Source organism: Hyperolius riggenbachi, chromosome 1 (genome assembly GCF_040937935.1).
Source record: "Hyperolius riggenbachi isolate aHypRig1 chromosome 1, aHypRig1.pri, whole genome shotgun sequence".
Classification (NCBI taxonomy): domain Eukaryota; kingdom Metazoa; phylum Chordata; class Amphibia; order Anura; family Hyperoliidae; genus Hyperolius; species Hyperolius riggenbachi.
In genome coordinates, this window is record NC_090646.1 from 280150832 (window position 1) to 280172044 (window position 21213).

Genomic DNA, 21213 nt, shown 5'->3' on the forward strand with positions numbered 1-21213 from the left:
TGACATTGCCTGGCTGTCCTGGGGATCCTCTGGCTCTAATACCTTAACAGTGGCGTAGAAATAGGGGGTGCAGAGGTAGCGACCACATCAGGACCCTTGGGCCAGAGGGGCCCCGAAGGGTCCACCCTCCATCACAGTATTAGCTCTCCATTGGTGTTGTGCTCATAATAAACACTTCTATAGATGCTTTGAATAGTAGTAATCATTAACAAGCTGCTCCCATCCCCTTCTTGCAACTCTGACACTGTTGTTGTCCTTGGCAGGTTTTGATGCACCGTATCAATTGTTATGTATAGAGTATTTGGGGGCCCCATGTAAAACTTGCACCGGGACCCAGAGATCCTTAGCAATGCCACTGTACCTTAAGCTATAGGCCCTGAACAAACCTGCAGATCAGATGTCTATAAAAAAATCTGACAAGATTAGTTGCATGCTTGTTTCAAATGTGTGATTTAGACTCTACTGGCCAGAAAGATCACCAGGACTGCCAGGCAACTGGTATTGTTTAAAAGGAAATAAATATGGCAGCTTCCGTATCCCTCTCACCTCGGGTTCCTTTTAAGAAATTAATTAATAATGATATTATTCAGGATAGATTGGGCCCACCATTTTCTCTTTTTTTATATATAACTTGATCTAAGTAACTTGATTGAAAATACAATTATTTGCTAAAAATTGTATTGTAAATGGGCACCTTAAGGAAGGCAGCCTAAACAGAGAGGCACTGCCATAATTTCCTAAAGGCCAACTCAAGTCAAAACTTTATTTTTTAGAATAGACAAAGGAAGGCTTAGAAATCTTGTTTGAGCAATACCATTATGTCCATATTACCTCAAACACTTTTCATCCTTAAATTGTGCAGGGATAAAAGGGTGTGTTAGGTGTAATGTCCATTGTTCATAAGGTAAAATTCACTTCTACTTAAATTACAGAGCCAGTACTTTAATGATAGGGCAAAGGATTAAATGCCATGACATTACTGACACTTGTTCCATCATATGCAAGGTAATGAGGTGGAGTGAAAACAGAGCAGACATTCAGAGAATGAAGGCTTCCACTTTTTGTGGAATAAACACAACAATTGAATGAACTGCTAAGAAGTCCACAGAACCCATTTACCAGCTCACTGCATGGATCAAACCCTGGCCGGCAGATGAGGGATTCACAGCAAATATGCTCTCATTACAATGTGCATTTGAGTTCTGGTGGAATAATCTGCTTTAGTCTAGTAGACCTTTCTATAATCATTTTTTATTTTCTCTATAGAGAAACTTGGATTGTTTCCTTGTCGGAGAGGTCTGCATTAAATTGTAGAAGACAGATTCAGACTTTTCATGGGAAGTCATGTGCAGATTTCCAACAATAAACATTATATTAGCTGCAATTTTTCTTTGTTTAGTTTGATTTTCCATGGTGACGGAGAAAAAGTGTTTTCTTTACATGTTTCTGCAGCTGAGTTGAAATCTTAACAACACGGTTCTGTTTTTGTTATAACATATATCTTTGGGGGGATTATTTTTCATGTATAATCTGTGTAACATAACATATCTGGCATATTTCTCTCCAGCCCTCCTTTTACTGGGCCAGACCAGATGATGATCTACAATTTAATTCTCCAAGGTATCGAGAAAGTTGAGTTTCACAGAAAAATTTCGAAGCGCTCTGAAGATTTGATCCGACGGCTCTGCAGGTAAACTGTACATTTTACTGTCAACAAATGCTCATCTTTCATATGCTGTTGCTGGAAACCAAATGGCTTTACATTTGAGAGATTACGATGTCTTCATTTGTCACAGTTCATGTTTGTCTATTATCAAAAGTTTATGAGGTGTCCAGACTGCACTTAAGCAGCAGAATTTGATGCGTTAGCATTATCCTGCTCTTTTTTTTAATAGATTCTTTATTTTTTATTTTTTAAATACATATTATCGCATATTATCAAATACAATGTAATATCAACAGTAAATATGTAACATTCTAAAGATATACAACACATCAGGTAATAATCTCTTAGTAAAAAAGCATGAAGGCAATTGTAATGCCTCACAATGACGGCACTTGGTGCCACCGGAGAAACCATCGGCTCCTCTCTCTGTTAAAGATTCTCCTCTGGCCAGCCCCTCCCCTCAGCGGCATGGTCCTGGCACTGAACACTGGCCACATCAGCTGTGATTCTAATCAGAAGACATTGGGGGGAAAAAATTTCCAGATTAAAAGCTTTGCTAAGTCCGCATTGCTATGGTGACAACATTTACCCCTGCCCGCAGATTGGTTGTGGCTGCGGATATAGTCAGACAGCCAGACCACCAGGCAAAAGGGAAGTTAGTGGCTGGAAGGGGGAGGAATTTGGGGACAGCTGGTGGCCATGATCAGGGAGACAGAGGACATCACAAAGGATGACAAAGGAGGGCACAAGGGGAAAGGAGATCACAAGAGGGGTGTAGGAGGTCACGAGAGGGGACAAAGGAAGACACAAGGGAAATGGGAGGTAACAGGGGGATAAAGTAGGTCACAAGAGGGGGGGCACAGAGGAGGAAACAAGGGGAACAGGAGGTTACAAGAGGTTACAAGGAGGACGCAAGGGGAACAGTAGGGCAAAGGAGGACAGAGGAGGTCACAAGAGGGGCAAGGGAAAACACAGGGTGACAGAGGAGGTTGTGTAGTCTGTCTGTGTTTGTGTGTACTAAGCAAGGTTGTGTAGTTTGTGTGCATTCATGTGTATACTGTGTCTGTGTAGCATGTATGTCTGTGCATGTCTATATGTCGTATGTCTGTGCATGTCTATAAGCATCGTTAATGAATAATTATGATGATGATAATGCAGTGAATGTAATCTATATTAATGAATTTATTTTCTTGATTTCCAGACAAAACCCGGCAGAACGGCTTGGAAATATGAAGAATGGAATAGCTGACATTAAAAAACACAGGTTTCAATATTTAAAATAATGGGATTCCTTAAAGTTGCAGCATTCATCTAGAAGAGGGAGGGCAGGACTGAATGTCAGTAAGGCTTTACTGCATTGTACAGCGCTGTCCCTACAAACATACAACACTTTTATCTTGCATAAAACAATCATTAGTGATCATTTTGGGTGATTATTAAGGAGCAATTGATGTACAGACATATGTAATAAATCACCTTTTTGCTTTGGCACCAGCAACTTCTTAGAGTTGCACCTCACAGACTGTGAGATAACTTGACTCTCCACACAGCAAGCATTGTAGGAGATAGACCGTTCTCAGGCGTCTTCAAAGTACAAGGAGTTTATTCAGTACACAGATATACAGATACAGTTCGTCATATCTTAGCAAAGCAGATTCTTCTTTAGTAATTCTGTTGCGTTGCAGCTTCCTAGTGAAGGTAATCAGGTGATCTCCTGTCTATACTAAATTACATCTAGACTAACTATGTACAGCACACATTATACCAGATTACATAAAGAAAGGAAATAATTATGGTTCCAGTCAGTAGAAGTCAGTAGATGGAGAGCGTGAAAGTGAGAGAGAGAGCCCTCCGTTGGCAACTCATGACCTTTAATACTGACCAGGAAGAGTTAACTGTGTCATCATCTGAACCATCTATGATTGGTTCAGATCCCTTGTGATGTCATGATACACACCTACTCACTTAATATTTTATGAGCCACCTTGCTCCAGTTGCAGGAATGTTATGTTTTATAAATATGGCCTATGTTGATTGTTCCCGTAGTCCATTTGTCTGGGGCAGTGTAGGCCTAAGACCTTGGACTAGGAACATCTTCTCAGTATCTGCTTGTATTGTCTGCTTCAAGCAGACACTGAGATGCTTCTGCCTGCATCAAAAAAAACTCTATTTAAAGGTATACTCTGCGAACAAGCCTTTTACCTAAAACTCAGTCCAGATAACTGAGGCCTACTTAAATTATAACAACATACTGCTAGGCAACGTGCTTTATGCTATGGAGAGGGGAAGGGGAGAACCCACAGGTGGTCCCCTGACACAGAGGAAGAAGAACAGAAGTTCGTATAAGAATAACAATTATTTTATTAGTGATCCAACATGACAGATCTCACCATCAACAGGGTTGTGGAAACCTAAAACACACTAGATTTCCACTTGAGTCAATCACAACACTTACTTGGCCTAGGGGCACAAAAAACATAAATCCCCTAGGCCAAGTAAGTGTTGTGATTGCCTCAAGTGGAAATCTAGTGTGTTTTAGGTTTCCCCAACCCTGTTGATGGGGAGATTATTAACGATCTGTTGGATCACTAATGAAATATTTGTTATTCTTACAGGAACTTCTGTTCTTCTTCCCCAACGACTAATGAATCCTGTACATAGGAATAGTGATACATAAATATATAAATATAACACAAAACTATAAAGGATTTCCTCAATCTTGATTGAACAATCTTACCAAATCTATATAGTAGATGGGTTACCTGAGTGAATATACTTTAAATGGCTCCATTAGGTAGTCCCCATCTTACACTCAAGATTGCCTCATTAATGGGCACCTTTAGATATTTAAAAGTGGCCAAGATGCGTAATATGTTGGTGCTTTATAAATACAAATAAATAAATACAATGAATAAATAAATAAGATGCAGAGTTTGCCATTTCTCTGGTCCAAGGGTATCAGCATCCATGCTATGTCACAGTGGGTGCTTCACATGCTTTCACATTGTTTTTATACGTATATTGACACATGTGCATTTCACTTTTGCAAATTGCAAAACTGAACATATGCAGAACTTCACAAAATCATTTATGAAATTAAACTGCACATTTCAGTCATCTCTAAATGTTACAGGCTGCAGCTGTAACACCTACTTTTAAAATATATTTCTACAGTACATATGTGAAAGTGGGTGCTAGCCAAAACACGTTTTTTTTTTGGTCTAATTTGCATAAAGCAAGCAGGGGCTAGAGCCTCTGACATTTTTCATTTTGTAGCTTTTCCTCATTGCAAACATTACTTACCTTACTTCCTGTTGATAGCAGAAACACTACTTCACTCCTTCCAGTTGTATCCAAATTAATGCTTCATTTTGCTAAGTCCTACAGCACACCCATTTATACACATCCAATTTTGCACTAAGGCCTGCTTATTTTTTCAATCCTGACCCCTTTCAAGTCCCAACATTGGATCATCTGCACTACAACCAAGATAAATGGTAATTTTAAGAATTATAAGAAACACAACCTGCTGTAAAGTCTGACTGGTTTTATGTGTTTATCTGCCTCAATTATTCGTTTCCATTGGGGTTAGTTTTCCTACCTCAAAAGCTTTCTAGCCTCTCTTCACACTGTAGTCATTCATCTGGTGTGGAGAAAAGTTTCAGTGAATGTAATGTACCAATCCTTCACAAAGGGGCCTGCTCCTGGAACTAGGGACACAGCAACTATGCACCGTAAATGTAATACGAGGCCTACTCGGGGATTCAGGAAAAAAAGGAAATGTGCTTTTCCCCCCCTAAGTCTTCTCCTCTTTTCATACATGACAATATATTGTTGGCTTTGGCAGCCATTCCCCATCCCCTCACAGAGAAAAAAACATCCTGCTATGAGCTTACATAATATTGTGTCATCAGCAAATCCCCAGACACTGCTTTGGATGCCTACATCTAAGTCTGGAGTTAGCAAATGAAACAGAATTGGACTTGAAACAGAAATTGTGTTAGCGAGTACCACATACTGTAATTTGCTCCCCTAACTTCTGCTTTGTAATTTAGGTGGTTTCATGGTTTCAACTGGGATGGACTTAGATCAAGAAGCCTTCCGTCACCTTTAAAACAAAAGGTAACATATCAGTCATAGAACATAATGCAAGTGCAGTACTAAATGCATTAAAGGGAATGAATTGTTTTTTTTTTTTTTTACTTTAAATTGCTTGGTTATGTAATATAGTGCTGAAAAATGAAATAAAGAAAACACAAGATATTAAAAAAAAAAAATATTTTAGCTATTCTCTTCCTGTTTAATTGGTACATTTCATATTTAGTAAATATTTTAATTTTACCTTTGTATTAGTATTAGTGAACAGAAAGAATACATTTTTAATCAAGTCAGAATATATGACTTATGTGATGTTAGAGACATATTCACTACAGCAATAAAGGCTAAACTAAACTCCAGTCATCAAACAATGAGCGAATCTGTAACCCCAAATAAACTGCACCCATCCTAGTAGAAGTTTCCTGACATTAACTTAGTTGCCTGCTACAGTAAAAGAGAGTTTACAAAACATCAAAGAAATCTCATTGTTAAAAGGTATCAGCAAGGAGAAAGGTACAAGAAAATATCCATAGCATAGAATATATCCTGGAATGCCATGAAGACAGTATTTAAAACAGGTGGAGAAAAGATGGGACAGCAGTGATACGACCAATAACTAGACGTCCCACCTTGATGAAAAGACAAGACAAACACTGGTCAGGGAGATTGCCAAGAGAGTTACAAAAACACTGAGGCCTTGTTCACATCTAAAATAGCAATCGCTGATGCCAGCGTTTTGCGATTTTGTGCATGATTATTTTTAGCACCTCCCGGCGCTTAGCTGCGCGTTGCGATTTTTTGTAAAGAGCTTTTCTATGCGCTTTGCAGAGTGATTTATTTTTTTCACTTTCTGACGCAAGTCAGAAAGTGAACTCTTTGACCCGGAAAATAATAAATACTATGTAAAAGTAATGGGGAAATCACTATACAAAGCGCTTTTTCAATCGTTCTGCAATTTGCCTCAATGGCAGGTATAGGGAAATTGCAAATCGCCACAAAAATGGTACAGGCAGTGCTTTATTGAGCGGATCGGCATCAAACAGCTCATATGTGAACACTCTCACAGGAAATTATTGCACAACCATACGTCTGGACCAAACCTTTTCTTACAAACAAAAGCACCAAAGCCCAACTTAAATTTGCAAAAAAAAGAAAGCATCATGTCTACCAAAAAGCATGTGGGAAAATGTGTAAAGGTTGAATCTTTTGGCCACTATTCCAAAAGGTACATAATCACCAAAGGAACACTATGCACACATGATGAAGCATGGTGATGACAGTATTTTTTAGGGTTGCTTTTCTTGTGCTGGATTTAGAGCTTTAGCCAAGTTAAAGTGAATTATGAATAGTTTTAAATACTGGTCACTTTTGGCCTAAAAAGTCATGAGCTTTCCCTGTATAGGGAAAGCTGAATAGGAATTTCACCTTTAAACATGACAATGAATCCAAGCATACATTCAACTCAACAATGGCTTCACCCTAAGAAACATGTAAGTTCTGGAATGGGCTAGCAAGCCTAGATCTAAATTTAATAGAAATCTAAGGGGTGACTGGTATAGGGGTGGGGAAATAGATGCCCATACAGACTATTTGGAGTGCTTTTGCGAAGAGAGTGGGCAGATATTGCAAAGTCAAGGTGTTCCATACATCTTCTACCGAAGAAGACAGAATATTGTAACCATCTGCACCATTTCATAAGCCTATACACGAGTAAATCAGCAAAAATGAAATTGCAAAAATATGTTTAAAATTGCTAAATGGTATGATTACTGTATTGTACAATTTGAATAGTATTTATATAAAAGTATAAAACAAAGTGCGCTGAAAGGTAGCATGCACTTAAAAACTTAGAGGGGCCGTTTCCACTAGTGCGGTGCGATTCTGTTGCGGAAAACGCAAAAAACGAATTTGCATGCAAATTCGTACTTGTTTATATGCAAATTTTAACGTAAAAACGGATTAAAATTTACATTTGTTTGTAAGTATGCGAATTTAACCATGTCAGTGCCTGTGTGCTTTTACATTGATTTTAAGCGAAAATGTACGCGAATTTGCATGGAAATCTCGCATAGCGAAAATGCATGTGAATTTCCTATTAAATACATTACAGGCGAATCGCACACTAGCCTTGCAAGTTCAATAGCAGAGTCCCTGCCAGTGACTCAGCATATGGCGGCAGTATTCCCGGCTGTGCGTGTTAGCCACAATCACTTCCTGCTGCGTCAATTCTGACCATGACGTCAATTTCAAACTTCAGTTTGCAGTGTTTCCTTGCGTTCCACATTGGTATGCCACTTCCCTCTTTCCTTTGTGCGTGTTCAACTATAGCACACTGAATATAGTTCAGGTGGCAATGAAGGGCTGCTAGACGGCCGTGGAGCCTCAGATCTACATGTTTCAACAGACTCGGCCCTCTTCCTCAAGATCAAGAGTACAGTATTTACTGTATATACTTTTTACAGTACTATTTTTCTGTGGTTGGAGGCTGCATCACCTTTTGGCCAGATTTATTATTACAAAATTAATTGTAAAACATAAAATAAAACAAAGAGTCATATTGCACTTAATAGATGCAAACAACTGCCTTAAAATCACACTAATCTCTTAAAGTGATAATTTTGTCATAATAACGCTGTCTAGCTATGTGGTGCCCAGAGCCCACCAAAGATGACTCTATAGGAGTCAGGACTGCCAAAACTAGGTAGCGACATTACAAATCGAGGGCAAAGACAAGGATGGGTCCTTTGCAGGTGGAGACAGCCAACCCAGCTATCCACAGAAAATAGTGACAGAGAGCAATGAGCAATGCAGAGCACTGCTTAACTAGTCAGCACTAGCATTAAAGTGTGTTTCTTTTAAAGCAGACCTGAACTCAGAACTTCCTCTCTGCTCTAAAAGATAAGCAGCAGCATAATAACCTTCAAATAAAAAAACATTTCTTTGTTACAGCTCATACAAATCCTAAAATAAATCTGCACTGTTTCTATTTCCTGATTCATGGAAGCAGACATATTGTTAAAATGGGCTTATTTGTCATCTCTGCCATATGCAGTCACGTGACACCGGGGAGAGATCACATTACAACTTGTGATCAGACACAGATGCGGGGGTATTAGACAGGCTAAACTCTCTAAACACATACAGTGTACATTTCTCTATGATTTCCTTCTGTCCTGTGCAAGAGTTCAGGTAAAATTTAGGCATTTATGGACTTTAAGCTAGCCATACACAATGCACACATTTGATTAATGAAAATGTGGAATAAAACAAAAATAATTAAAAGTAGGGTTTCAGTTGGTTAATTTAAATAAAAAAATGAAGAAAAGTTGATCAGCAAAAGCTGTACTTTTTATTAACTGGATGCGAATGGGAGCAGCAGGGGATCAACAGCTACAGTTCATGGCTTTGTACTATATCAAGTGGTATAAAGCAAGAAAGACACATCTAGCTTTAGTTGGCTAGCAGTTTCTTCCTCATCCCTTTGAAACCTGAAATGGTTTTTTTGACTGATTTTTCTCAGCTAAGGCTCTACATCTAATTTCTCACAGGAAACTGCATAGCTTAAATATGTCCTTTTTAAATGGATGAGATGGCATCCCTTCTGGTAAGTAAACTAAATGTCCAAGTCCCGGCTAAGCACCATTATAAGTTAATAGGAGTAACGTCTGGTATAATAAAAGGGTGTTCTTCGACAACCACTATCAGGTCCTCCACACTGAAGTAGCGAGTGGTGTAGCTTCCAGTAGCCATGCTGCAGTGGATGGGTGATGTGGCTTGCAATGGGCTTTTGTTGCTGGGCCTATGTTGCAGTGTGCCTATACAGCAGATAGACAGCCTGGAACCTGCTGTGTCTGGCGTGGTGTGCATCGATCTGTGCCCCGGAAGTAGAGAAAATCAAAACAGGAAGTGATCTTTTGGTACGATTCAGGTACGTTTTCTAGCCAATGGGTTCAGTATTGTCTGTTTTCCATTGAGATACATTGCATACGTTCAGCGTTCAGGTCCGTGTCAGTTCCGTGAAAATGGTACAGGTCGGAAACGTCCAATCAGTTTAGCGGAATGTAGGAAGCGGATCTGTTTTATAATATCAATGTGAACTTTCCCATTGAAATGTATTGCATCCGTCCACAGCAGTAGCATAGCTAGAGATCATGGGGCCCTATAACAAAACTTTCATGGGACCCTCGGATGCAGGCACTCTTAAGCAATGCCACCTGACACTACCCTTTGGATATGAGTTAACCAGTTCGGCCTATCTGGTCAAGCTTCCTCGTCCAGATAGGCACTGCTGCTCCCGCCGCATGGTGCGCGCGATCGGGCACCCACCGCCCGCCACTGTGCAATTTGATGTAGTTTAGATACTGTCTGTGCTCCCTTGCTGAAGCATTCAAAAAAGAAAAAATGACTCCCAATTATTGGCTGAATTAAGATACAGCATTACAGTGTACTTTATGTGCTTGAGTATGACAATTTCAGATATAGTAACCTGATAGTAGTAAAAATGTTCCTAGGTCACTTGGAGTTTACTGTAAAGGTATTCTACTGTACTAAAGACATCACATGTAAAATGCAGCCCTAATTCTCTTTAAACAAAGCAAATAATACTATTCAGTGTTGGACTTTCATCTACTAGCTTTCTCCAGCCTAGCTATTGGCCAGAAATAACACAAATCATTTGTGGAGTAAAATGTACCATAGATCTTTTTTTAAGTTAAATCCCACATCCCTATGTAAACTTGCACATATGGGAGCTCTATTCAGCACATGCTCCTGATTGAACCAGGAGAGAAAGTATAGCAGATCTTCAGACACTTAGTTCAAATCTCAAGAGCATCAAAGTTAATTAGCTGTAACCAGGAAGTTTAGTATTAAAAACTCATAATTCTAAACATGAAACATAATTCACTTCTGTTTTATTTTGCACTTCTAGCTCGATGGCCCCATGGATCACAGCTATTTCGACAGCTACCCGGCAAATGATGAAATACCCCCCGATGAGATGTCTGGGTGGGATCAAGATTTCTGAGAACATTTTTCTGCAAGATATTACACACTACAGTTTGACAATCCTGGAGTGGAACAGGAAAACTAGACCGGGAAAAAACACAGAAGACACTTACATTGTACAATTGTTTTGTTGTAATTATCTAGCCACAGACATAATGTTTAATTTTAAACAAAGTCATGAGTATTAAATGTCAGATAGAGGTCTGATAATAATATTATGCCTATTACCTATCAAAATAAGTCACACAGTGTTAGTACTACTACGCAGGGTGTAAGGCTGGTGAGAACAAAGAGCATTGAAACTTGAGAAAGAGACCACAAAGATAATGCAAAAGTATTTATTTAAATAAAGGTGGAAATGTGTACAAGTGACACAGTAATGCAGAAATAACCAGCCTCAAAAAAAAAATACATATATACAATGATATATAAAAAGAATTCAACAACAGGGTCAAGAGCCAGGGAGTGAGAAATCCCGAGGAGCACAGCAAGCACAGAAGTGAGCAAGTCAAACTGAGCAGAATACTCCAGGGGTGCGGGTGTCCTTTAACAAGGTGCTCACGGGGGTGTGCATAATTAAGCACATACTGCTAAGGGCCGCTGCTACTGGTTTGTGAAATTTCAAGTTAGTTCAAAAACACAATGCCTCCAGCAGGTGGGAAGTTGCAGGTACAGGATTTTTGCAGAAGGCTTGCAGACAGCCTCCTGCTAGAGATCAGTAAAAGTGTGTGAATGTCCAGGTGTACAGTGCCACCAGCAGGTGATACAAGATATGGCAAGACTCCTAACAATAATAAATGGTGATGCCAAAGCCAGGTCATGCAGCTGGCCAGCTGCTGAAGATGCTGAAAGCTTAGCAGGTGTTGAACAGAAACAGTGGGGGGAATAATAGTTTGGGGTTTTTTTTAACTTGTCTGAGAAATTAATTGGCAGAGTTTTTCTTGACAGAAACTAAATCACTCATTTTCCATTAGAAGAATTTTTTCCGAAATGCAATCACCTTCCTGCACTATTCTTGGTGCAATTGTAATTGGAGGGGAGAAGGCACCTCAGACACTAGTAGGATAAGGCGCTCCTTGCGCACACATTTTTGACTATAAGACACTGTTATTATTGATCTGAAGAAGCAGACTGCGTTCAGTGAAACGTGTCATCCTACTAGTGTCTGAACCCTTATACTGTAAATTCTATTACCTCATGCAGGCTTTGTCCTTCTTAGAGAAAGGCTTTTTATCCATTATATTTTTGCTTATATCATTATCTAAGCTATATTATGGTGCTTCCAGCCCTCCAATACCTTTGTCCAGTAGGCTTCCTGATAGCCACCTACTGCAGGACAGTAATAGTGAACAGTGAAACCAGCAGGTGAGGCATGACAAAGAATTCCTAAGACCAAGTTCCTAAACTTCAAATGTATAAAAATAAAGCTTGTGGATACTGAATGACAATAAGCTATTAGCTGAAAATGTCTAATAAAGTTCAATTTTTGTTGCAGTTTTTGGCATTCAATACATTAGTGTTCCTCAATTTCACTGATGTATACCCTTTTATAAGAAGCAGTGTTTGCTACTTTGTGATGTGTGTAAGAATATCTCAATGTATCTCTTGAGACAATACACTTGAGTTTGTCAACGTTTCCAACCATTCTTTTATACATTTAATAAACAAATATATGTGTTCTGTTTCAATAATCAATGATTTGTTATGTTTTAAAATTCTAAATTTCATAAATTTCCTATGATAAACTAACGCTTTAGTACCATGTGCTAAACCACTATGCTATAGAACAGGTATTCTTATAATTGTCCTCAAATCTCGAAGTCCATGTTTTTTGGATCATTCTCCAGACAGAAGTAGTGGAAAATCTAGCTAATTAGTCTGATCATTGATTAGCCCACTTGTCACCTGTAGATGAAATCCAAAAAATGAAAAATGTGATGTTGATGAGTCCCGAGGAAAGATCCCAATAGCAGTGCTGCAGAGTAACTATCATTAGGCATTTAGGCTCCTTTTCCACTATTTAGTATACCTGCAATTGTGCCGCTATTATCCATTGGGTACAACTGCAAATATATAAAAAAAACATGCAGGCTGGGAAATTACAATTTGGGGCAAAACTGATCGCATTAGTGGAAAAACAGCACCGGGATTTACATTAATCATGGTGCTGTTGCAATCGACAAAACAAGCGGAATTTGATTTTTGGATTGGATTGCGCCCACTGGAAAAGAACTCTAAATGAGTTTGAGTAGTAACATCATAGCACTACATGTATGATATGATGTGATTTTGCAATGCAATTTTTAGAGTCATTTTTAAAGGAATGTGCATTTTATAGACTTCTTTAGCAAAATCGCCCTGAAAAATGGTATAGTCAGCAAGATTTTGATCTTCTGAAAATCGAAACACTGATAAAGCACCCTCATGGGATGACACTGCACTAGCACTATCCCAGTCTCTGCAGAATGGCAAGTGCAGCCCAATCTCTCTCAGTGTGAACCAATCCTTATTATTGTTATTTTAACCACTTGAGGACCCACCCTTTACCCCCCCTTAAGGACCAGCGTTATTTTTTGAGATCTGTGCTGGGTGGGCTCTGCAGCCCCCCGCACAGATCAGATTTCATGCAGAGCGATCAGATCGCCCCCCTTTTTTCCCCCCTATGGGGATGGTGTGCAGGGGGGGTCTGATCGCTATGGTGGGCAGGCTAGTTGCGGGGGGGGGCACCTCAAAGCCCCCCTCCGCAGCGACATTCACCCCCCTCCCTCTCCTACCTGTCCCCCCGGTGATCGGGGCTGCACAGGACGCTATCCGTCCTGTGCAGCCAGTGACAGGACGTCCCCTGTCACATGGCGGCGATCCCCGGCCGCTGATTGGCCGGGGATCGCCGATCTGCCTTACGGCGCTGCTGCGCAGCAGCGCCATACAATGTAAACAAAGCGGATTATTTCCGCTTGTGTTTACATTTAGCCTGCGAGCCGCCATCGGCGGCCCGCAGGCTATTCACGGAGCCCCCCGCCGTGAATTGACAGGAAGCAGCCGCTCGCACGAGCGGCTGCTTCCTGATTAATCAGCCTGCAGCTGGCGACGCAGTACTGCGTCGCTGGTCCTGCAGCTGCCACTTTGCCGACGCGCGGTATGAGTGCGCGGTCGGCAAGTGGTTAAACTGGAGAACATAAGAACAAAATCTAGACTGGATTTTTAAGCAATTGAATCTCATATCTGGACTACTGCAATGCCATCTTTTCTGGATTTTCTGAGACCGGACTCTGACCCCTGCAATCCATTATGAATGCAGCTGTTAGGCTCATTCACACCTCCTGCTGCTCCTCTTCAGCTTCCCCTCTTCAAAAGCCCCTTAACTGGCTTCCTGTTCCCCCAGAATTACATTTTAAACTGCTCTGCCTGGCATATTAATCTATCCACTATACCTCCCCTTCCTACATCTCGTACCTCATCCAGAGATATTTTCCAACTTGCTCTCTCCTCTCCTCCAAATTCACGCTATGGATTTCCACCCACCACATCACTTTCTTACCTTTGAGGTTCTATGACTTCTCCACAGTGGCCCCTACTCAATGGAACTCTCACCCCCTTCGTTTTGCCCTCACCTTCAACGCAATCAAGCAGGCCTTAAAGAGACACTGAAGCGAAAAAAAATATATGATATAGTGGATTGGTTGTGTACTATGAATAATTACTAGAAGATTAGCAGCAAAGAAAATATTCTCATACTTTTATTTTCAGGTATATAGTGTTTTTTCTAACATTGCATCATTCTATAATATGTGCAGATTACACAACACTCAGCATTCAAAATGAGTCTTTCAGAGCAGTCTGTGAAGTAATGACCTCTCCTCTAGCAGAGGAAAAGTAAATAGTCCAGGAACAGTTGAGATAATAAAAGTCAGATAACAGCCCTCTCCACGACTAACTTAGTCGGAGAGCTTAATGGCTTGTTTGCATAGAGATAACAACTGGAGTTTCTCAACTCTTCCTGTACTGGAAACAATTAGACTGATGTATCTGATCTTAATGTTTTATTTCTTAGCTGTGCTACACATACAAATCACAATATCATCATTTTTTTTCGCTTCAGTGTCTCTTTAAAGGGCCATTAGTTCACCTTTGCTTACCTACTATCTTCATAGCTCCAACCCCATCCCAAGGACAAAGTTGTCCAGAATAAGCTACACTGTATTTCTCTTTGGTTATCAGACCACAGGGAGGTTTTTAGTGATGTCACACACTGTTAGCTGGCAAACAGTTTCCCATGTAGATACTTCAAATAAACCTACTAGCTACATCTGGGTTGGCGATGATTGTACTATTGCAGCTTCACACATGGAACAGCACAAACATGTTGAATTTAATGGTAAAAGTACTTGTGGTGGGTACTTGTTTGTAGCTGCAAACATAAAACTGTGGATTTACTCACTATCTTGAAGCATTATGGGAATTCCATTTTAAACTAAAGAAAGCGATCATATGTAGTTTCCGTTCATTTTAAAAAGGTATTTATATACTGTGGAATGTTTTATTATAAAAAGTTTAAGTTCCTTTAAAATCCTAACATAAAACCCTGATGGCTGTAGATCAACAACATTTACAGAGAACCCAATATAGGGAAGCAGGAAACTTGGGCACCTGCTAGAGGCAGATGTTCGGGTCCCGCCAAAGGCACCTTTATTATTATCGGCAATAACACGGTGGCCGATAAAGTTACCCACAATGCAAAACATGCCAAAATACAGCTAAAAACATCACCAAAATGTTTTGTTTTAGTGGTGGGTAAGGGCGAGGCAATTAAGATTAGGCTTATGGGCGGTGGTTAAAGAGAACCTGTACTGAGTCAAAATATTTAAAATAAACACATGAGGTAACTTCAAATGAACATTACATAGTTACCTTGCCATCAGTTCCTTTCAGAAGCTCCCCATTTTCTTCTGACAATAATCCCTTCCAGTTCTGACAATATTTTGTCAGATCTGAAATATATCAGTTGCTGTCAGTAAAATATCAGTTGCTGTCAGTTATGGCTGAGAGGAAAACTGATGTACCAGGTAAATGTCCATGTTTCGCTATGGCTCAAGTGGGCGATGTTACAGTTTAACTGTGTGCTGACCGGAAAGCTGTTATGGGGTAATGGCCATTTTCAAAATGGAGGACGGAAAATTCCCTTGATCACAGTGAACAAACAGGACGCGGGACAGGAGAAAGACACTGAGCAGTAGACTACATGGAAAGTAAGTATGACTTTTGTATGCTTATTTTGACTTTTAATTTTCAGTTCAGGTTTTCTTTAAGGTTAGGTGTGGGGGGGAGGTTAAGGCTAGGTATTGTAGAGGGAGGGTTCTGTGCGAGAACAGAGTTAGGTTTTGCTGTAATAAAATATCTGTAAATTTTACTGATATTTTACTAACAGCACTACTGATATTCTACTATTGGCTATTCCTGGAAGGACACATTTCACCGCATCTCTATTTCATGCACCCGTATAGAGCTAGCTAACAGTGTTGTTTGAACATTGAAAAATTCTGGTGGTTTGTACTGGTCTCTGGAGTAATATGAAACAAAATTGTAAGAATAGTCTGCTGTACAATATAAGGGGAGAAGGTCACTCTACAACATTAAATAAGGGGCATTTTGTGTACCTCAGATTTATATTTAATTAAAATTCAAACAGATTCAGCTACTTGCTCGCAGGAAATGATGCCTCTGATTGGATAATGATATACTGTACTGTAAAATTAAAATAATGTTCCTAAATGAAAAAAAGTGCTTACCTGAACTGAAGGCAATTAAATAACAAGGTAGCCTGATGTGGTGTGGCAATTACTGGATATAAAATAGAAATCCAGTGTGGGCAGTCTTCTTCACTTTTGAACATTGCTATGCTTGATATTTAGTTTGCATCATCTTAAAATGTATACTGTAATGTGTCTTTGGCTTTGCTTTATTATATAGCAATAACAGATCAAGCATTCACCAGTACATGCATGGATAGGTGAAAGGTTGTCAAGGACATCAGAGGAAATAGTGCTCTACACGTGATTATCAAGACAGTGGCAGCTTTTGTCTGTACCTTCCATGTGCACAGAATGTTGCATTGCCAAATCAGGGAATCATGTAAAAAATTCTACCTTTCTCTTTAAGAAAAATATAGAGATTTGCTTAAAAGATATGTGCAGAGTATACAAAATGGCATTAATATCAAGCATTAGGCTTGCATGATGTTTCACACTGGTGGGGCCATTTTATGGGATATTAAACATCAAAACAGAAATATTATTTCTGGCTTTTAGTCTATTTATCACCACCCTTTTGTCTTTTTTACTTACCGTATTTTTCGTAATATAAGACACACTTTTTCTTCCCCAAAACTGTGTGTGTGTGGGGGGGGAGTGGGTGCATCATATTGCAAAGGTACAGTATAGTATGGCCCCTGGAATATACTTACCGGATCCTGCTGCTGTGCTCCTTACTAGAGATGTTGCGAACCTCCGATTTTGGGTTCGCGAACCCCGTTCGTGCACTTTCGTAGAAGGTTCAGTTCGCGCGAACTTTCGTGAACCACAATAGACTTCAATGGGGAGGCGAACTTAAAAATTTTGAAAAATTACTGCTGACTAGAAAAATGATAGAAACGATGTTTCAAGGGGTCTAATACCTGGAGGAAGACATGGTTGAGTGAAATACACATCAAAAGTCCCAGAAAAAAATCTGGATTTAATACTGAGCAGTGTTTTAAGGTCGGAAATCTCATTGAATGTTCAATTGCAGGCCTACACTGCTTTACAACATCAGGAAGTGTAATCCCTCTCTCCCGGAGGGAGGAGGGTCTTGTCTTCCAGGGAATTGTAGCATTTCAAAAGCCAGCTTACATACCTTGGTAAAAGCAACCCAGGTCTGTGTGTGTGGTAGGTAGCTCACTTCACCACTATACCACCACCAACACTACATGCTGAAGCCAGCCTAGCATGTACCATTATGATATATCCAAGAGAAAAATGAGCTTGCTTAAGGATTTGTAGTATGTCAAAAGCCAACTCACATTGGCCAGGAATAGAACCCAGGCCTACTGTTCTGTAGGCTGCTATCCTAACCATTATACCACCAACACAACGCACTACAATACTACATGCTGAAGCCAGCCTAGCATGTACCATTGTGATATATGCAAGAGAAAAATTAGCTTGCTTAGTGAAATGTAGGATTTCAAAAGCCAGCTTACATACATTGGCTGGGAATCGAACCCAGGTCTAGTGCTCTGCAGGCTGCTATCCTAACCATTATACCACCAACACAACACACTACAATGCTACATGCTGAAGCCAGCCTAGCATGTACCATTATGATATATCCAAGAGAAAAATGAGCTTGCTTAGGGAATTGTAATATGTCAAAAGCCAACTCACATTGGCCAGGAATCGAATTCAGGCCTACAGCGTGGTAGGCTGCTATCCTAACCATTATACCACCAACACAACACACTACAATGCTACATGCTGAAGCCAGCCTAGCATGTACCATTGTGATATACCCAAGAGAAAAATTATCTCTCTCTCTCTCTCTCTCTAGGACTTGATGCCATTGAAGTGAATTTTCAGCTTAAAACCATCAACGGATACCGGCAGAATTTCACAGGCAATTTCGGAACTCCGCCGGATTGAAAAAGCAATTCTGTTCCAACCAAACGGAATGGAATGACCAATTTCCGCCCAAAATTACAATACAATTCCGTGGAAAGCGGTGACCATCCCTACTAGAGAGAGAGAGAGAGAGAGAGAGAGAGAGAGAGAGAGAGAGAGAGAGAGATGAATCTACATGGCTATCTGGGGTTCTCTTCGGACAACTGTTGAACACAAAAGGCAAGGCCATGCCTGGGTGGGCTTAAACCACCAACCTTTCAGTTAACAGCCAAACACACTAACCAATTGTGCCACAAAGACTGTGTGCCACAAAGACTGTGCACGCAGTTGCAGTTGAATGATTTTATGGAGATGTATGTGTGTCTTTTGGAGGGAGGAAGTAAGTCTGCTCAAAGAAGTTTCAGCATGTAGTGTTGGTGGTATAATCGTTAGGATAGCAGCCTACAGAGCGGTAGGCCTGGGTTCTATTCCTGGCCAATGTGAGTTGGCTTTTGACATACTACAAATCCTTAATCAATTTTCTCTTGGATATATCACAATGGTACATGCTAGGCTGGCTTCAGAATGTCGCATTGTAGTGTGTTGTGTTGGTGGTATAATGGTTAGGATAGCAGCCTACAGAGTGGTAGGCCTGGGTTCTATTCCTGGCCAATGTGAGTTAGCTTTTGACATACTACAAATCTTTAAGCAATTTTCTCTTGCATATATCATAATGGTACATGCTAGGCTGGCTTCAGCATGTAGTGTTGGTGGTGGTATAGTGGTGAAGTGAGCTACCTACCACGCACTCAGACCTGGATTCAATTCCCAGCCAAGGTATGTAAGCTGGCTTTTGAAATACTAAAATTCCCTGGAAGTCAAGACCCTCCTCCCAGGGGGAGTAATATAAGGCGGGGATCCCCAACCTGTGGTCCGCGGCCGACTGGTGGTCCGCGGGACGCTCCCAGTTGGGCCGCAGGACTGTCCTCTCCCCCCCCTCCCGCCCGTCCCCGCGGCCGCCGCTGTTATTACCTTAGCAGCGGCTGCTCTCCCCTCTCCAGCGCATGTATTTATTCAAGCAGCGTATCTCCCGGCTGCTCTGTGTGTGATGCGCAGGAAGCAGGGCTCGGTTACCATAGTAACGGCGATACATATCACCGCTACAGGAAGCCGCTGCTTCCTGCCGCATCACACACAGAGCAGCCGGGAGATACGCTGCTTGAATAAATACACGCGCCGGAGAGGGGAGAGCGACCGCTGTTAAGGTAATAACAGCGGCGGGGACGGGCGGGGGTCACCACCTACCCATACTGGCTATACCGGGGCACTATACTGGCTATCCTGGGGCACTATACTAGCTATCCTGGGGCACTATACTAGCTATCCTGGGGCACTATACTGGGGCGCTATCCTGGGGCACTATACTGGCTATACTGGGGCACTATACTGGCTATACTGGGGCACTATACTAGCTATACTGGGGCACTATACTGGCTATACTGGGGCACTATACTGGCTATACTGGGGCACTATACTGGCTATACTGGGGCACTATACTAGCTATCCTGGGGCACTATACTGGCTATCCTGGGGCACTATACTGGCTATCCTGGGGCACTATACTGGGGCACTATTCTGGCTATACTGGGGCACTATACTGGGGCACTATTCTGGCTATACTGGGGCACTATACTGGCTATACTGCGGCACTATACTGGCTATACTGGGGCACTATACTGGGGCACTATACTGGCTATACTGGGGCACTATACTAGCTATACTGGGGCACTATACTGGGGCACTATACTGGCTATACTGGGGCACTATACTGGCTATACTGGGGCACTATACTGGCTATACTGGGGCACTATACTAGCTATACTGGGGCACTATACTAGCCATACTGGGGCACTATACTAGGGCACTATTCTGGATATACTGGGGCACTATTCTGGCTATACTGGGGCACTATTCTGGCTATTCTGGGGCACTATTCTGGCTATACTGGGGCACTATACTGGCTATACTGGGGCACTATACTGGGGCACTATACTGGCTATACTGGGGCACTATACTAGCTATACTGAGGCAACTAAACTCCCTATACTGGGGCAACTATGCTAGCTATGCCACTGCCCCCTCACCAAACCCCCCCTCCCCCCCATGACCCACTCCACTGTCCACTAGGACGCGCACTCAACGTCCACTCTCCCCCGCTCACCCAAAACCCCCGGGGTAGTCCCCGGAAAAAAATTTGGTCAGAAAGTGGTCCCCGGGCCGGGAAAGGTTGGGGATCCCTGATATAAGGTATAACAATCAGCTAGGAACAAGCCTACAAGAGCCTAACTAAACTCTCCCTAGCGGAGTCTGTCAGCAGCTGTCCCTTAACTAATTACTGTAGGCAGTTGAGTGATTAAAACGACAGGAGAACCTTGCCTTTTATAAGGGGGGGGGGGGAGGCTCCAGGAGTAAGTGCAGTCTGATTGGTGACAATGTGCCTGCTGACTGTGATGTAGAGGGTCAAATTTCTGCTCAATGGAGCATTATGGGGCGAATCGAACTTCCGCAAAAGTTCGCCTTCGTCACCACCTAAAGTTCGCCTGGAACCGTTTGGGCCATCTTTACTCCTTACCTCCTCCGTCTCACTGTGGTAATATGAGGAGGCTTTGTCATTGAGGATGAAGCTTTCAGGGTCCCAGCCGCCACGCTCCTCTTCGCTTCAGTCTCCGTATATAGACTGCAGTGTTGTGATGTACACACGCTGCCGCCGCTATCCTCCCTGGTTACCATATCCTCGGCACTTCCTAGTTA

The 21213-nt window shown here is 41.4% G+C and overlaps 1 protein-coding gene across 6 annotated transcripts in view; it reads left to right on the forward strand.

The window, feature by feature from the left end:
- Positions 1 to 11724, forward strand: part of PRKG2 (protein kinase cGMP-dependent 2) — a 203659-nt gene extending 191935 nt beyond the window's left edge. For 3 of the 6 annotated variants that reach the window (XM_068233649.1, XM_068233648.1, XM_068233650.1), the window contains 4 exons: positions 1568 to 1690; positions 2868 to 2930; positions 5722 to 5788; positions 10695 to 11724. In XM_068233649.1, coding sequence (XP_068089750.1) covers positions 1568 to 1690; positions 2868 to 2930; positions 5722 to 5788; positions 10695 to 10790 — 349 coding nt within the window. In that variant the 3' untranslated portion in view covers positions 10791 to 11724. Of the gene's footprint in view, positions 1 to 1567; positions 1691 to 2867; positions 2931 to 5721; positions 5789 to 10694 lie in introns of those variants that run through there. The other 3 variants (XM_068233651.1, XM_068233652.1, XR_011020470.1) reach the window with 3 other exon arrangements.
- Positions 11725 to 21213: the final 9489 nt, after the last annotated feature.